The sequence below is a fragment of the Procambarus clarkii genome, chromosome 83, assembly GCF_040958095.1.
Source record: "Procambarus clarkii isolate CNS0578487 chromosome 83, FALCON_Pclarkii_2.0, whole genome shotgun sequence".
Taxonomy (NCBI): domain Eukaryota; kingdom Metazoa; phylum Arthropoda; class Malacostraca; order Decapoda; family Cambaridae; genus Procambarus; species Procambarus clarkii.
Window position 1 is genome coordinate 11,332,365 of NC_091232.1, and position 18,977 is coordinate 11,351,341.

Consider the following 18,977-nt stretch of genomic DNA (forward strand, 5'->3'; position numbering starts at 1 on the left):
TAGCACTGCGCAGTTACATTCTACCATCTTCAAGACCAAGACAGAACGTCCAGAACGTCTTGAGAATGGTCCAGGACGGACTGAAACGTCGTCGTCCCTTCACCTTCTAGTGTGTGAAGGACTGTTGGACTGTTGACTGTCTGGTCAATAGTCCAACATAATGTCCCAGCTATCAAGAGAACATATAGGAAGTAAGGAGGCTGCAGTTGGCCTATGGGTCCATGTGAAAACTTGCTCCGCCTCTCTTTCAGTTGTATATTCGGTTGCAGCGGAATTGTATTAATTTCTACTCGGCCTTTGAACCTGTTGCCAGGGTCACTGAAACGCATCTCTTGCGTCAGGTCATATTAAAACTGTACAATCAACTTTTGAAGAATTAATTTTTCAATTTCCCTCTCAAGTGAAGGACGTGAGAAATATAAGGAAGATTCGTGCTAAAAGCATTAAGCTCACCCTTTCTGTCATATTCAATAATGTATAAAAGAAAGACTGCTACCAATATATATATATATATATATATATATATATATATATATATATATATATATATATATATATATATATATAATCAAGTCTTCACATTATTAAGTAATTCTCTCATTGCAATTTTTGGCACTCATATGACCAGTTGCATGTACAGTGTTGCAGGCCGCACGCTAGCTAGTTAGTGCAACAGCTCACGTGTTGAGCGAATACCACATTACCACAAAATTCGCAAAAGCTGGAGTGACATGCACACCTCCGGAGATGCAATGCTGTCTTGAACGCATACAATAAAAGGATAAATAAAGTTCTCTTTACGATAAAGTCAATCATTTTACAAATGTTGACCTTTAAAAGTTAGATGTTGCCGTACTGCCACTTTTTTGTATTTGCTTCTGAAGTATGAAACAATTGTAATGTTCTTCGGTGAATAATAGAAAAAAGCCGTACAGACATTCGAATGTTATATATAAAGTTTCAAAAATATATGCTAACTTATTGTGTACCTATAAAACAAACTTCTAGGCAATAAAGCCTCTGGCATCTCCATCTTGAGACTTCCTCCGGTGAGATGAATGTGTCAGAACACAACTTAAAAGTATTTGAGAGATATAAACGAATGAAACCAGTTGGACAACTTTTGATATACAATTTCCTAGCTAACAGGTGGTAAAATGTAATTATAAATTCATGTATGTAATTTAGGAGACCGATACAAATAATTAATAATTTAACCCACCTCGGACGCGTCACAGGTGTGCGTTTCCAGCGTATGTTCTCAGAACTTTTGCTCCTTGACAATTGTCTTATGTTACTAAGTCCCTATACATACCTAAAACAGTACTATTTACCGTGTGAGTATACATGCTCACATGAAGTAGTCAACGAAATTGATTCTTGTTATATGCAGACTGATAACGCCCATATAACCTTGCTTTGCTAATGTTAGTTTTGCATCATATTGCAACTGTTGGCTCGTTTGGAGTTTATTTTAGACTTGAACATAAATGGAGACTATCACATAGTGAGGGGAAATCAAAATTAGTCACATTTGCAATATGGAAATAAAAATGTCTAGTGAAATATAAGTGAAATGAATATATAGTGAATTGTAAAGGAATGGAGGAATTTGGGAGTGAGGGAGGGGATAGTGGGAGTGATACAGAAGAGGTAGAGAGGGAGGGAGGGATGGAGGGTTGTGTGGTAGGGAGGGAGGTAGAGGTAGAAGGGAGGAAGAGGGATGGAGGGAGGGAGGGAGCAGGAAGAGGGATGGAGGGAGGGGGGCTGAGGGTTCCCGAGCCGTTGGTGTTATGGCCTCAGCAGTACCAGTGGTGTGGGCGGAGCCAACAGGTGGACACCATTTAATATGTGTTCCTGTGTAATATGGGGGCTCGGAGGTCCACCCCGGGTTGCCACGGCCTGGGTGCCAATGGTGTCTGGCCCCCTGGGTGCTCCTTGGGCGCCCAGGGTTACGATCCTGGTGGAAATAAGACTTTGAGTGGGAGGTGGTGGCAAGGCTCCCTTGAGCAGCCAGTGGACAGACAGACAGAGCTCCTGGAGACAGTGGCGGACACGGTCTTTGTCACACAAGACGTCTGTGTCTGGCATAGACACCGTGTCCTGGGGTGTGACACCTGTCTAACAGGTGTTTGCTCAACACGATTGCTTTTGAAGTGATTGGAGCGTGAAGGAATACTTTGATACATGAAGCTCGAGGTTTACGCTCTCGCATGTATGATAGAGAAAGGCTCTAATATCTGAGAGACAAATGGAAATGATTATGAAGTATACAGTAAATCATAAATACTATAAGGTAACAGTGGCTCACCATAAATGTGACGGAGTGTAAACCATTGTCAGTGTTGAACAAAGGTGTAAACCTGTAAACTTAGTGCCAAGACCCAAGTGCTCTAGTACATGAAAAAACTCTTGAAGGACAAGTCCTCTTTATTTTTGTTTCTTGTTTATTTCTTGAGACGTTTACCTTTTTATACTATATGAGGTATTATTGTGTACGGTGTTATGCATCTAATCTATTCCTAACTTTTCAATGGAAATATTCTTCTTCAGTACTGTACTGGTATGTGCAGTATACCAATTTATTTGTTTCCAGTATTGTTATTAAATATGACTGAAAGGGTTAGCTCAATGGTTTTAGCATAAATCTTTTCTAAAGCTCCTATGGTCTTCAGAAAGACGTTTAATTAACTTTAACAAATAATTGTTAACATTTTATTGGGCTGATGCAAGTCACTGAAAGATGCATTTCGCTAAAGTTCACTTAACCTCGCAGGTAGCGTGAATACAATTTAGCCAATGTAACATATGTATTCCACGTAGGGTGATGTAGGGCAAGGTGTTAGTCTAGGGGGATTGATTTTCTCATTGGTCAACTAAGGCAAGAGTCATAGTGGGAGCCAGCAGTGTTCTGTCTTCGTCTTGTGGATGCACCCAAGTGACGTTTGTGTGATCTGCTGTTCTTTGGCAGTATGTCTTCAAGTATTGATGTATGTTGATTATGTTCAGTTAGGATATTTCTCATGATGATCTGGTTGGGTGTGTGTAGAAATGTAATCTTTGATAGAGCCTTATTTATATTCTGATACCATGTTTATGAATTTATATGCCTATAGTGTGGCATGGTGAATAATGTTTGTCGGTAGGTTAGTGATGTCAGGAACCATTGGTTCTGGCTAGCACTGCCTGGGTAATCTCACGGACATTCTTGCTTTTCGGTTTGGCTAGGGAAACGGAAGCATTAGGTGAAGGGAAATTGCCCAATTATTGCAGTTCCGACCAGAATCTAATCCGTGATCCTTGATTGTGATTTGTTACCAAGCCTACTGTATGATGAGACTTTATTTTTTATTTATATTTGTATTGCCAATTTTTTTTTTATTCATTCATATTTAATTGCTGTACTGTACTTTATTCGAAAAGTTATATATTTTTTTTGGGGGGTGAGGGGGACTTGATTTGTCAAGCACTGCTGGAGTAATAAATACTCTTAGATTTGTTAGATGGTCTAGTACTGTACTAGCATTCTGTAGTGTTTTAAATTAGCACACATTCCTATAGCCCTATATCCAACTATGGTATTCCACAGCCTTGGGTAAAATATACGTAGATTCATAATTTACAGTTTTACAGTTGTTCTAATTTAATTACTGCTCATTTTTTTTATGTAACTCCATTCCCAGACTTATACCGAATGAAGCTTTGATGTTCTAAATCAATCCATGTTGTGTAGAAATTTTGCCTTTCTACTTTGAGATAATGATTTTGGCACATTTGTTGTTACAGCCTGATAACATTACTCCAATTGTAACTGAATATAGTACTAATACCGTAGTAAGTAAAGTAGTGATTTCACTGTTCGTGAATGTTGTGTCAAATACAGTATGCTTACTGTTTTTCCCATTTTTTTTTATGCAGAAACAGGCTACTGTGGAACAAAATGTGAGAGCTGATAATGAATTGCAGGAAAAAACTCCAGAGACAAGCTGTTGCAGATGAAACTGCAACACTTGTCCAATGTTTTCACAGACTGGTAGAGACTATTGTGTTGGAAATATGTACAAAAGAGCTCAGAAAGTGTATAGTAATGGTACAGTAATATATTTGATACTTGTAAGGCACATTCCATATTTTTACTCAAGCTGTTAAGTACAGTATACAGTTTTAAAATGTGAACGTATCCCAAATACAAAATAAGAACTCCACAAGTCCTATAATGTGGAATTATCAAAAGGTATGGAGGTACAATAGAGTACTGTACCTGAAAAAATTCTATGTTAAATCCATTGCAATTTAGCAGTTTTTATTTTTAACGTCATTAAAGATTATTATTGAATTGCAAAAAATAGTGCTGTGGAGATGTTTGTATACAAGTACTTCACATAATTGTGATTGGTGTAGCAAAATTTCTGAAATTACAATGGAAAAACTAAAAAGTTCAATGAATGAGTGCTACGAGTGCTTTTAAGAAATTTAAAACTTCATACCTTAATAAATTTGAAGTACAGTCCTGCACTGAATGACTGTGGTTTTTGCAGTCATGACTGTAATGATTCTCTAGCTCTAGTTCCGAGTAACTTGAAGACATTCCATAGAAACTTATGCATTCCAAACAAAGCTAGTCTTTCTGAAAGTTTGATAAGTGAACATAAAAAAAAAACGCACAATGGAACACAGTGAGCTCATTGCCGAAATGGCATACATTGAAAAATTGTCCACTCAGGAGAGGCTGAAGTTGGCAAGACGTCGGCGTATGCAGCAGATGAAGAAATGGTCACAAAAAGAAAGGGAAATAACTGGTAGCAAAAGAGAGAAAACTGCACAAAATGAGGCACAAAAGAGGAGAAGAGAGAACAGGAAGAGTGTCATGTTTATCAGTAATGTAATGCTACTGGAAGCTGCAGCCAGAAACGATATTGAGGAAGGTTAGTTAATCTTTAACATTCGTTTTCCAATTACTGTACTATATAATTGTGTGGGTGGGTAGGTGCCTTTACAAACATCCTGTATGTGTACACTGTATATAAATATTCTGCACATTATTCAGTTCTGTATATTATTCATTCATGTAAATTATACAGTTTAGTATTGACTACACTGTACATGACTCGCACAAATGGAACTTGGTGAACTTGAAAGCCAGATGTAATAGAAATACTATTCTGATGTTCAAGACTGTAATTCGGTATTTAGTGAAACAACATAACTGAAGATTTCTGGTGGAGTGAGCCCGAGCATGTAGTGCATAAAACTGCAAAATATATTTAAAATTAAATATTATTTTAAATAAAAATATTTAAATATTTAAAATTAATTTAAATTAAATATATTAATTTATTTACATTTAAAATTAATTTGAATTATTTAAAATTAAAGAAAAATTAAGAATCTAACATATTTAAAATTAAATAATTTATTTAAATTTTAATTTAAAATATTTAAATTAAATATTTAAATATTTTATATTTAAAATTAAAATTTGTATTTATATATTTGGTACCAAATTGTGCTCACAAGACTGTTCTATAATTTACACTAATAACATATGCTGTACTGGCATTAAATTATGAACTGTATAGTAATCAAGAATGATTTATGCCCATGACATTTCTCATTTCAACAAAATAGGAAATGGGGGAAAGTTCATTAGACTGACTATGCATTATCCACAAACTGTTAATTTGTGGTTTCACAATATTGTACTGTACATCATTTGAAGAAAAAGTAAATGAGAAATGATTAAAAACCAATGAAAACATATAAAATAATACAGTACAGTACTGTATATAATGATTAACATCTTCCCAACATCACTTGTTGGTACCCACCTGTTATTTCACTGTAAAACTAGTGATATAACAGGAGGTAGCTTCTTCAATGGTGTCTAAATCCTCGCTCCTCCAGGTGTAACTAATCCTAGAGTATGTCTGGCAGTGTCTGTCAGTATCTGTTGAGAACTGCCAACCCATCTAGGGTCTTGAAAAGTGTCACCGTCATTGGTTGCAGTAATGAATATTTTTACATCATTGTAGAATTTGAGGCACCTGTTTGAGGTCTGCCTGAAAATCAAAATTTATAAAAATTAAATCAAATATGACCCGTTTAAATATATTACAAATAATTTTAAATTCTCGTAGATTTACATGAAAATTGTATACAAAAAATTTAAAACTGAATATTATAATATTTAAAATTTGAATTGGAGACCTTTCTTGATTCAGTATGTTGAATTATATTTGAAGTGCTCGTGGTAATATTTTTGGTTTCATTCTATATTGCCTAGAAGGATGTATGCCTTTTAAGTCTGTTTAGGTGCCATTGTGTGGTTACTGGCAATCATCTTGTTACAATTGCTCATACCACAGTTTACATCTAATAGACTATTGCCATTTGAATTCTTTTGTAATATTTTGTAGAATTGCATAGATGACTCCAACACAAATTTAGATTAGTGTTGGATGACTCCAACACTAGGTAACCAGAAACTGGATTATAGTTCAGATTAATATTTTAATGTTTAAAGATACTATATTGCAAAAGAAAGTGGGTATTATATAAATATAATATACTGCACCTATTTATACTGAAGGAACTTAAACATACAGTACTGTATTTTGGAAAATATTGTATCTATATATTCCATTTAGAGATTTGATTGTGGTATTGCTTCATAGCAAATTTCTTGTTAATTTACTCAATATGAATCTACAAAATGATATTCATTATATATTTTATAACTCTCGTTCACACACAATACAATAATAGTTTAAGTGGCTGTGAACCAGCAACATTACCCTAGCTAATGTGTAATTTTCTTAACAGTGCAAGCACTCCTGGAAGCTGGTGTAAATCCTGATTCAACAAATGAGGATGGTTTGACAGCTTTGCATCAGTGTTGCATTGATGATTCTGAAGAAATGATGAGACTATTGGTTCACCATGGAGCTGATGTTAATGCACAGGACTCTGAGAAGTGGACACCTCTTCATGCAGCTGCTACCTGTGGCCATCTTCATCTTGCCAAATTCCTTATTGCCAAGTAGGTTTTGGTGAATATATTGTGTTATATAATATGCCAAGTTTTTATTTGTAATAGGTTTTATTAAAAATTTATTTAAATCTTGCTAAGTAAATTACATATACTGTATATTGAACTTATTAATTTTCCATAATGAATCTACATATTATAGTCATGTAATGTGTATATGTGTATATATATATATATATATATGTCGTACCTAGTAGCCAGAACGCACTTCTCGGCCTACTATGCAAGGCCTAATTTGCCTAATAAGCCAAGTTTTCTTGAATTATTATATTTTCTCTAATTTTTTTCTTATGAAATGATAAAGCTACCCATTTCATTACGTATGAGGTCATTTTTTTTTATTGGAGTTAAAATTAACGTAGATATATAACCGAACCTAACCAACCCTACCTAACCTAACCTAACCTATCTTTATAGGTTAGGTTAGGTTAGGTAGCAGAAAAAGTTAGGTTAGGTTAGGTAGTCGAAAAACTATTAATTCATGAAAACTTGGCTTATTAGGCAAATCTGGCCTTGCATAGTAGGCATAGAAGTGCGTTCTGGCTACTAGGTACGACATATATATATGTGTGTATATATATATATATATATATATATATATATATATATATATATATATATATATATATATATATATATATATATATATATATATATATATATATATATATATATATATATATATATATATATATATATATATATATATATATATATATATATATATATATATATATATATATATATATATATATATATATATATATATATATATATATATATATATATATATATATATATATATATATATATATATATATATATATATATATATATATATATATATATATATATATATATATATATATATATATATATATATATATATATATATATATATATATATATATATATATATATATATATATATATATATATATATATATATATATATATATATATATATATATATATATAATGTCGTACCTATTAGCCAGAACGTACTTCTCGGCCTACTATGCAAGGCCCGATTTACCTAATAAGCCAAGTTTTCCTGAATTAATATATTTTCTCTAATTTTTATCTTATGAAATGATAAAGCTACCCATTTCATTATGTATGAGGTCAATTTTTTTTTATTGGAGTTAAAATTAACCTAACGTATCTTTATAGGTTAGGTAGCCAAAAAAGTTAGGTTAGGTTAGGTAGTCGAAAAACAATTAATTCATGAAAACTTGGCTTATTATGCAAATCATGCTTTGCATAGTAGGCAAAGAAGTGCGTTCTGGCTACTAGGTACGACATATATATAATATATATAATATATATATATATATTATATAATAATATATATATATAAAATAATAATAATATTATTATTATTCCAACATGCCTTCTTTTACTGTGCCGTACATGTTGGCTAATATAGGTGCCACTTCCTTACACAATTACTCAAGTTCTGGAGTTGGCCCACATTAGACCATTCTACCACAAATGAGTGGGTCATGCCTTGGGATATTGTGGTGTACTGGATCAGCTTTTTTAATTTTGTCTATCATTGGTATCAAAATGAGGACACCTCTACGGAATTACAGTACTTTAAATATTTAATATTATAATTCTGGTCACTTGGAAATATGATGTATGAAATCCAAGTAGAGTATCATTAAAAAGTCTGTCAATTGTAAAAAAAAAAGTACAGTATAGTTAAAAAAAAATCAAATGCAATATTAAAACAATTTTATTGCATGGCTAGCTTGTTTGAATTGCAGTTAGGTTATTACAGAAGTCTTGAGACCAATTGCAGTAGCATCATGATTTTTGTTTTTGAAAAGTAATGTTGTCCTTATTCTCAAAGTACTGCCTTTAAGCATGTCTTCAAATTCTAATATCACTTGCAGTACATCATTATGAAGTCTGTGGATCTTATCATTTACATTAAAAAATGTTAAAACAAATTGTTAACATCACAATAATCTTTTTATTTGGAAAATGTGGAAACAACAGCTGGGACAGCCAAAAGGGAGCCAACAGGAGAATCCTGCTGGAGAATATCTTCCGTTTGGACAGGACCTGTAGCAAGAGCTGTATCAGAGTGAAAAGATGACGAAACCCTGATCAATTCAAGTAAAGTCGAAAGGCATCCACTATGAGAGTCTCGCCATCAGGAAAGAGCCACATAAACCAGAAGCTGCCAGTTTCATGCCAATTTGAAGAGGTCCACCTCAGGAAAACTAAGCATCTTGCAAAGCCAATGAAAGGACACGTTGTCAACAGTCAAATCGGTCAGTTTGGGAGAATGTTGGATACACCCCAAAAGTGAACCACATGGAATGCCAAACCTCCTAGAATCCATAAGATAAAAGATGCATAATCCAGCATCTCGAGGGGCATCATCACCCCTTGCGATTCAGACAATGAATCGTTGGGGAGCAGTTGGAGTGGAGCTGGACCATGGAGCCTACTGAGAGACCTTAACCTGCAGGAGAAAGGCATTTTTGGAAAAAGAACCATGCAATACTAGTATTTGAAACTTCAACGTAGTTTGACAAATGTGTGTGATATCGGTACATGAGGAGGGATTAACATTATGAAAGCATATAGGTGTGGGCATGCAGAGCAAAATGACCAAGGAAGTGGAGGTAAAATATGATTAAGAGATAATTTTGTGTTACAAGTTAAATGGAACCTTCCCCATTCCTTGATAGAGGGGAAATTAGGAAAGGATGAGTTATGCACATAATACAAAGAAGTGTTTCTGTACAATACAGTTTAGAAATAGTTTACACTTGATGACATAGGTGTATATAAAGTACTAGTTGGCAATTGGAAAAAACCATGATATTTTAAACATTCGGGTTCCACCTTGCTTTTCATGTGTGAGAAACTGAAAATTATTTAATAGGCTAGTTGACAAATATACTAATTATTTTGCAGGAGTGCCAATCTTCTTGCTGTTAATGCAGATGGCAACATGCCATATGATATATGTGAAGATGATGCTACTCTTGATTACATTGAGAGTGAGATGGCTCGCCGTGGGGTCACCCAGCGACTTATCGATGAGACTCGCTCTGCTACTGAAACACAAATGCTCACTGATCTGAAATGTATGAAGAGTGAGGGTCAAAGTCTGATGTTTCGTGATCACCAAGGAGCAACACCAGTATGTGCTGTGCTGTATTTTAATATTTAGTGTTTGTGGTTTCAGTGTTTCAAATACAGTAATTTGAATTAAATAAAATATACTAATATATTAATATTATATAAAATTAAATAAATAAAAAATAAATAAAAAATAAATAAATAAGAATAAATTGTTATTGTTAGCTTTAGGCTTAACAAAATACTAGAACTATAGGGTTCAGTAGCACTTAATGTCACGGTGATTCCCAAATGAATTTTTAGCATGAAAATGTTAATTTATTTTTATTGGCATTTTAAATTCAAAATCATTTATACAAACACCTAATTTGGTTAATTGAGGTATAGATAAGGAAAGGTGTTTTCCAGAAAATTAATACAATTGTTGTAACTATTCTTATTCCCCGATTCTCTCCCTGACTATCAGCTTCACGTAGCAGCAGCAAATGGGTATGTCAGAGTGGTGGAATACCTTCTGAGCCAAAATGTGCCAACAGAAGTAAGAGATCATGATGACTGGTCGCCTCTTCATGCAGCTGCCTGCTGGGGACATGTATGTTTGGTGTACTGTAATTATTTCTTGCTGTCCTTTCCATATACGTATCCCGTGTATGTGTAGTTTACATTCTGTCCCCACTTCCCCATGCACACATTTGACATTAAAACTTTTTCAACTTGAATCTCTCGCTGTGAAAAGGAGCTGCATCGTCTTCATTAATAAAATTGTACATATTCTAATTACTCTTTATTTGGCCTAAGTATTAGGCCAAATAATATTTTTCCTTTATTAATTGTAGTTAAAATTTAGCCTTTTAAAAGTTGCATTACAGTATTTAGCTCCTTTGACTCTTGTACTACAGTATACTTCTTTTGAACTTGAGCTTTCTTTCCTCAGCCGGATGTTTTAGAGCTGTTGGTTCAGAATGGGGCAAATCTTCACGCTCGTACTAAAAACCAAGAGACTCCCTATGGTAAGTTTGTACAACTTTACGAGGAGGATCAACATGTTATACTTGACTGTGATTTTGTTGTCTTGACCCCACCTGATGGCAGACCAGGGCTATATGTTCTTCACCCAGTAAACAAGTCTAATATTAATGTTGGTTAATCATGTACAGGTATATCAATAAATTTGGGGTGGATATAAATGAAAGCTGCCTGATATAGGAAGTCGACAAACAAATGAGTGAATTATATTTAGTTTATGAAAAGAGCAAAGCTTTTATGTTAAAAATTTGAAGAATTAATTCTAATCTTTTAAGATTAATATATTTTATTTTGTTTGTAGGTGCTGCTTATCTTGTAACCATTGTGTCTTGGCCATATTTATATAAAAAATATTTGTGAATTTGTTATTACATAAATTCAATGAAGTTTAAATATTTTTATATCACATAATTTGTGTGTACTGTATTAACCTTTGCTAAAAATGAAAAGGTAAGGAAATATAACCTATTTGATTTGTACATTATTTGATTTTCTTCAGACATATGTGAGGATGCAGAGCTGCGAGAAAGAATCATGCAACTCATCAGCGAACAAGAGACTAAGAGACTTCATGATCAGACTAAAAGGGTGAGATTGCTACTCCTTATATTGTTTGAAAAAGTTCTTATTGTTCTGAGAATCTTTGATTTTTATTTGCCTAAAAGTGAGTAGAATCTCGGTACACAATACTGTATAACTAATGTTCATATTTGTAGCATTGTGTAGTATTATTCTATTTTATATTAAACACATGCTTGCATATACCATACACTTAATGAGTGTACTATACAGTGTGTAATTAGAGCAGAGTTTTCTTGACAGTCAAAATTAACACTTTGATAATTACAAGGTTGTTCTTTTTCTCACTGTTGGTTTTTGACTATATATTAATGTTGATGCATCACAAAATATTTAGTACACTTTCTCATATAGTGTATAACAATTTCAGAGGCTGCTGCTTGTCCGCATATACCTTTATTTTAACAAATACTCCTATTTTCTCTTAAGAACCGAGGAAGAAACCTTATAATTTAACCATCTTTATTTCATAGCTCAAGTAAATAATGGTTGCTAAAACTGTAATAATGAGTTATGCAATTATCTAAAACTGTAAATATGTATTTAATTCAAACATATTTTCCTTTCAGGTTCGTCGTACACACTCAAACACACGCACACAGTCTGTACGCCGGACATCTATTCGGGAAAAAACACTGACGCCAAAGAAAGAAGCTCAAGAGGAGGCAAGAATACGACTTCAGTTAGAACATAAAAAAAAACCTTTGGTAAGCATGTACTAAAATGTTGAATTCAACTATGGTAAACTGTGCTATAGGAATGAGGGTATGAAGACTCTTGCCTTAATCATTATGCTGGATGAAGTGTATGTATGCTAATGTTGCACATTTCCTGTGGCCATCTTTAGGAACACTCAAATGAATGATTTAAATTGCAAATTTTCTTTAATATTATGGAAAATACCAGGTTACCTCTATTTCAGATCTATGTTCATTCATACCTAAACAACTAATGATACAGATAAATATATATCCTATACCCACGCTTAAAAAAATATTTTAAGATTGTCTACTGGTAGCTATAGTCTTACATAGGCGAACACTGTGAAAAATTGGTCACTGTAGTGAAACAAAGCTATTTTGCCTATATCAAAAATAAGTCTGAAACTCTTATAATAAATTAGTTTTACATGTCCAAACTTTTTTGTTTAACTGAAGAGAGAATATTTTGGTACCAGATTTTTTGTAACACTGAGTGATTAAGGCTGCCTTCAGTTGTTTGTTTGCTTTATCTTACATTTGTTTGAGAACTTTTGCCAGGGCTCGGGTTCATGGAGTACTGTATACCCATATATTATTTTACTTTCATTTACAACATTTGTTCACACTGTATAATTTTGCCCACTTACTGGTGCTCAAGCTCTCTGTAGACATGGCTTTTACTGATTTTGTATATATTAACTAAAATGAATTTAGGTGCTCTTGTAGAATGACCTATAGGAAATATTTATAACAGAGCATAGCTTCTGCAAGTGTATATGTTAATTAAACTTTATGAATCTAGTTTTAAAGTATGATTGCCATTGTAAAGTGTTTTAACTTTTACAGCAGGAAGATTCTCCATCACTGGGTGGGTTACGAGCAGTCAAGGAAGGAGGAGAGGGCTCTCCCCTGACTTCATTCCCAGCTGTTATTCCTGCCAACATCAGCAATAACAACAGCCCTAAGTGAGTGTCAGTCAGCATGACTAATTTTCCATGAAACATGGCTTGTCAATTGGTTTACAACCAGGTCCATAATCACTGCCGGGTGAACAGGGGCAAGCAGTCAAGAATCTGTATTCAGTCATCTCTCCTTGTTCAGGGCATGAACCCAGCCAAAATTGGTGCCGTGGTGTGGAGTAAGCATGCTACTGTTTTTTCACCCTTCACCTTAAATTACTTTTCCTCACAGAAAAGTAATCACTCAAAAGTAATCACTGAGGCACTTGCTCCTCACAGAGTGAGCATGTTCACATCATGGAAATTGGGAAATAGATTTATGATAGGTGTAATGTTGAGATTAGAGTTCTTATATTTCTAGCATATTAAACTTTAATTCTTAATGCTTTTATGATTTTTAGGGACAATCTTTTAGTAGAGGAAGAAGAGGAAGAGTTGAAGAAGGAAGAGAGAGAGAATGAGAAAAAAGAAGATGCAGGAAAAACCAACACCATTCCTGAGGAGGAAGAAAATCAAGTATCTTTATTACCAGGTTAGCATTCTTTAAATTTACTACATTCAAATATATTATACTGATATGCAACAGCATGTTCAAAATGTGCCATATGCCAAGATAGGCAGTAAATGTATATGTAAAAGTTGTCCATCTCTAGACAGTTCCATCAGAGTGGCCTTTCCCAGGTTCCATTTCTCCATTAAAAGCTTCTTAACCCACCCTCCAGAATTTTTATTTAATTAAAAATTATCACAGGATTCTCTCTCCATCAGTTTATTTCTTTTACATATATATGTTTAAAGAATGACAATATAGAATCTGCTATCTACTGTTTAGTGATGTAAAAGAGGGTAGTGATACATTAACAGACTAGAATGTGTGTGCGCTCTCCTGGAAATAGTCTATAGTTGTTGTGATAGCTCTCGTCCACAATGCCTGGGGTGAGATTCCTGCTAATAGGAAATGTTTTGAAGAGTGGTTGATTTGGCTGCAAGGATAGTAAGTTCTTAAGTAAGAGTTAAGATAGTAAGTTCTGCTAAACTTCTGTGAGCAGTACAGAAGATGCCAGACAAATGGTTGAGGAATTAGCTATGAAAACTTGGAACCGTGGGGTAGAGCAATGGAGACTACATGATAGAAGTACATTGTTGCTGGTAGATGGAGAGCAAAGCAAAATGGAGCAGGTAGGAAGATCAAAGTTTAGATGAGGTGGCCTGAGGGTTATTCTGTTGTGGCCATACCCTTAGAAGGAAGCTTCCAGGAAAACAGACATCAGAAGTGTCTACTCTCTGAAGGTATATAGAAATTATTTGGCCATGTTGAATGAATGGACAGTGATTAACTGGTGAGTGTATTAGTGAATATAAGAATAGGAGGAAAGGAAGCCCCCCAAAATGGGCAGACATTGGATGTGTTAAGGACAAGGAAGCAGGGTTCATGCAAGTAGCACATAAGTGGTACGGAACAAGGCTTGGTGGCAGCAGTTTGTAAATGGAATGAATGTTTGAATATCTTCGATGCAATTTTTGTTTAACCTGTTTACTCCTATCTGTCAAATGCCTTCCCTATCTGTATGAAAGTGGAAAATTAAGTAATTATTTTTTCTATAGACTCGTAGTGCTCCCTTTTGTTTGTTATTAAAATTTAAACATTGTGGTTTGTATTTATTTGATTAATTTTTTCAGCAACAGTTGCAAAGACAGAAGAGTTACTAGTGAGATCGGGTAGTGACAGCAGCAGTCTTGTTTGTAATAATGGGTTTAAAATAAAAACCAGTAGCCCTACAAAAGATAGATTAGAAGGCCATCAATCCTCGCCTCCCATTCCTCCCCCTCGAAGTTCATCTACAACGCGGCAGGACATAATCGAAACCAATGCTAATGGAGCCAATGGAATTGGAGGAGGAGGAATGGTAACTCACAGTGGAGAAGGAGGGAGTAAAATAGACATTCATGTCACTGTTACTGTCAATCCGTTCTCGCCTGGAACACTGGCTGACTTAAAGAAACAGCGTGCTATGTCCCGTGCATCACAGAGTTCATATACTCTGGCCTCTGCTGGAAGTACATATTCTCTCACTGCACCGGAATATGACCCTCGAACTCATGGACGAAATCCAGAATTTACGGCTTCATCTGTACGTGTTGATACAGTTTCATACAGACCACCAGCATCTCCATCTCTTACACCTCGTAAGTTTTGCGGAGACCCAACTGAGGTTATTGGAGGGGTAGATGCACAGTCTTGTTGTAGTATGATGTGAACAAATTATGGCATAAAACCATACACAATAGTGCAATCTGGGGGTGATGCCTCTTTTTAAATATAAATGAGGATTTTAATTTACAAAATGCATTAGTGAAAAATGGCAACAAATAAGTTTCTGGTCCTGTTAAATAAAGGACATTTATAGGAACAAGTTTTAATATACTGTATGTTATTCCCAACATAACAAAGATGTTTCACAATTCTGATATAGACTTGTATGACATAAATAATAAGTTTTAATAAACATGGCTGTTTTAAGTGTTCTGGTTCAACGTATATGTACTTTACTCCATTCCTAAGCTAAGCCATATTCAGTACCTTTATACAGTTTTGGCTACTTCAAGCAACAGTATGTTGGGATGTTTCCGTAAAGCCTTCCCCTACCTCTCCCAAACCAATAGATAGGGGGCATTGATAATATTAAATATGAAATTGTGTAGCAATTTTATTATTTTTGTTTCGAGTACCTTGTTGATTCGCTAAATTGTGTACTAAACCTTTTCGTTTTTTCTAAATTTAACAATTTCATGGATTTTGTAAAGTACGTATGTGAATACCTGGAGACCTTTCATTGGTATTGATTAATGAGAAATTTAGTGTCGAAAAAATTAAAAGTTGGATGTCTGGTTAAATATTTGTTATTATCTTGCCAATATATGGCAAAATTTAGAGCTGGTGGTGGTGGTGATTATTTGCCAAGCTAATGGACAGTTGTATCATGCAGCTAGTGACATAATTTTAACATGTAATAATGTGTATGCAAGTTTTTGTGCTGTTATTCCGTGAGAAATAAAAAATTATTTAATATTTTCATGATGCATAAATACTTAAAAGTAAAGTAATTGAACAACCTTCCATGATTCAGTATCGCTTATTAAGATATGCACCAATTTGTATTCTGTATTTCCTCCTGCTAGAAAGACTTGGTTTCTTAGTGTGTGTTGACACACTTCTTAATGCTGATGCATAGACTCCATCACTTATATATGTCTTTTCATAATTAAAATTGGTGGACATAATTATTTGTAAGCACATAAGGACTGAAATGCTCAGTTTCTTGGATATTTTCAGACCTGCACACTAGTATAATTTTTTTGTTGACAACAGTAGTTATTGCAGTGTTTGACAGTGTGTATAGAGTTGCATCTTATTGCATGATAAAGGTTCATAGGTATTCTAATTAGCATCTTCAGATTTGAGGCAAGGGACATTATTTTTAAATCTAATAAGCCATATAAGAGCAAGGTTGCTTTCAGAGCATATTACAGTTAGTGTTTGAATGTAGATCCTGTGCATCCGTGTCCTTGGTTTTATCAGGGAAATATTTTTATCTCGACAAAAGAATACGTAATAAGGGGGAAGAGGCTGACTTTTATCCTGACTTTAGCACTTCGTCCTCCAAAGTTATGGTCTTTGATGAACGGTAGTTGCTCGGTAATTGGTGTCTTGGCAAAATATCCTATCATTGTTGAGAAGTTCTTGATAGCAGCTAAAAGTGCATATTATATTTATTTTTCAAATGGAAAAACTAGTAAACATAATGCTGCTGCATGTTTATTATTGCTGTTTATATTGTTACTAAATGCCTCTGACTTGGTTATGTAAACACAAGGAATTATTATTTACATTAATATAGTTTAAAAGTCTTTCCTACATACAAAAAAACATTCATTTGCTGTAAATTATATACTTGTTCTTCCAAAGCATTCCAGTTCACAGTACAGTACTCAGTAATGTGCTTATTAATATAGCTTATGTATAATCTGTCTTCCAATATTGTGTAATGTCTGTACTCTTTTGTTTTATAAAAGAGTTAGTTATAAATGTTACAAAGGGTTCCTAAGGGTCAGTTTTGTTGCGAGAGTCAAAGGGTGAAGCTTAGGTTGAAGTAGACAATCAGTAATTGAAACCATCCATTATGTTACTGCTAAACTCATGGCAAAGCTACTTTGGTGTACCGTATTTCTTAACGTCGTGTATAGCACATTGTATTTCAAGCCATAATTACTACTATTAACAGGAAAACCTGGCTAAAGGTTAATGCATGTTTTATCTATATAAATGGTTATATTGTAAAATGAAGCAGAGGTGCATTTAAGTGATAATCATTTTTGTTTAAGGCAGTGTGCAGAAATGATTTGTGTAGTTAAGTTCACCGATCATTGCTCATTTTTAATGAATAGCCCAAGAAGTACTATAGTATCATATTGAGATGTTTATATAAAAAATTAAAGTTATCTGGTGTTATTCAAGGCACTTTTTAAAGACTAGTTTAATCTGGTAGTTGATGTATTGATTTCTTGTATTATAGGGCATAATATTTGCCTGGAATAAACATTTTTATATAAAATGAAATTTTGAGTTGATAACTATTATTCTGAATTTGTATTTGGACATGCCTCATTAACTTGTTTTGGATATATTCCGTTTGCTTCATGTACAAAGTTTGTCTTGCCAATTAATGCCAGTTTTTCATTCCAATGTGACGACTTCGTATGGAAAGCATAAAGGCATGTGGAAGATACAAATTCTATTTTGTTTGTTGAATCTCGGCAGTTTTAGATTGTAAGAAAACGTGTAAATCAAATGCATATATATTTTTAACTATACCAAGGTATAAAACATGTTGAAGATGAATAGTTTAATAAATATTCTTTGTTAATGAAAATAGATATATTCTCAGTGCCACAATGTGGTGGATCAGTGCCACAAAGGTTATGTTTGCAGCCAGAGTGTATAGTTTTTTGTTTGTTTATTACTACTACAGCCAATTTTGCACTTTCTGGATAGAGGTTTTGCTGATTCACAAGTTTGTGTTTTGATTTGTATGAATAAATTATCCTGTACAGTTGCAAGAGGTGTGAGTGAGGCTTCAGTGTGCCAACCAGTCACCCTAAGCACACATATATATCGACTCCTTTGCTTTTTTGTGCTGTAGTCAAGCATTTATTTTGGTAATATCTATGGATGTGTCTAGAAAGTTTGAAAACCCATGAAGTTCTTTGAATAAACGAAGGTACAGTGTGATAGTGTCAATAAAGGTTTATGTAAGCAGAAAACTCGGAGATTATTCTGTAATAACATTTTGTAAGAAAGTAGAGGGAATAAAGTGTGTACAGAGTATGAAATGAGGAAGATGACACTGAAGTAATTATTGTATGCTAAAAACTATCTTTGATTTTTTTTTTTTTTTTAGAAGTGAAAGTGATAAAATGGTACATGACAGAAAGACAGTGGATAATGCTAAAGTGAAGTGTGTTGATATACAGTAGTGCAGATGTTATTACCATCCAACA

The 18,977-nt window shown here is 33.9% G+C and overlaps 1 protein-coding gene across 3 annotated transcripts; it reads left to right on the forward strand.

Annotated features, from left to right (window-relative positions):
- Positions 1–1,693: 1,693 nt before the first annotated feature.
- On the forward strand, positions 1,694–18,740 carry LOC123768660 (protein phosphatase 1 regulatory subunit 16A). Of its 3 annotated transcripts, none has more exons than XM_045759317.2 (11): positions 1,694–1,833; positions 3,919–4,925; positions 6,823–7,039; positions 9,986–10,214; positions 10,620–10,745; positions 11,088–11,163; positions 11,679–11,767; positions 12,328–12,465; positions 13,306–13,424; positions 13,820–13,950; positions 15,099–18,740. In XM_045759317.2, exons 2-11 carry the CDS (start codon positions 4,667–4,669, stop codon positions 15,674–15,676), a joined length of 1,962 nt encoding a protein of 653 aa, XP_045615273.1. In that variant the 5' UTR covers positions 1,694–1,833; positions 3,919–4,666; the 3' UTR covers positions 15,677–18,740. The 3 variants fall into 3 exon arrangements, with proteins under 3 accessions (XP_045615273.1, XP_045615274.1, XP_045615272.1); XM_045759318.2 differs by lacking the exon at positions 1,694–1,833 and adding an exon at positions 2,014–2,128 and having other exon boundaries at positions 15,099–18,054; XM_045759316.2 differs by lacking the exon at positions 1,694–1,833 and adding an exon at positions 2,039–2,296 and having other exon boundaries at positions 15,099–18,054.
- Positions 18,741–18,977: the final 237 nt, after the last annotated feature.

What these genes read in the sequence shown, in the direction of transcription:
- LOC123768660 (XM_045759317.2), top strand. Translation starts at nt 4,667, where the DNA reads ATGGAACACAGTGAGCTCATTGCCGAAATGGCATACATTGAAAAATTG. An exon ending in AACATAAAAAAAAACCTTTG is followed by an intron (nt 12,466 to 13,305) that starts GTAAGCATGTAC and finishes TAACTTTTACAG; the next exon opens with CAGGAAGATTCTCCATCACT. An exon ending in TCAAGTATCTTTATTACCAG is followed by an intron (nt 13,951 to 15,098) that starts GTTAGCATTCTT and finishes TAATTTTTTCAG; the next exon opens with CAACAGTTGCAAAGACAGAA.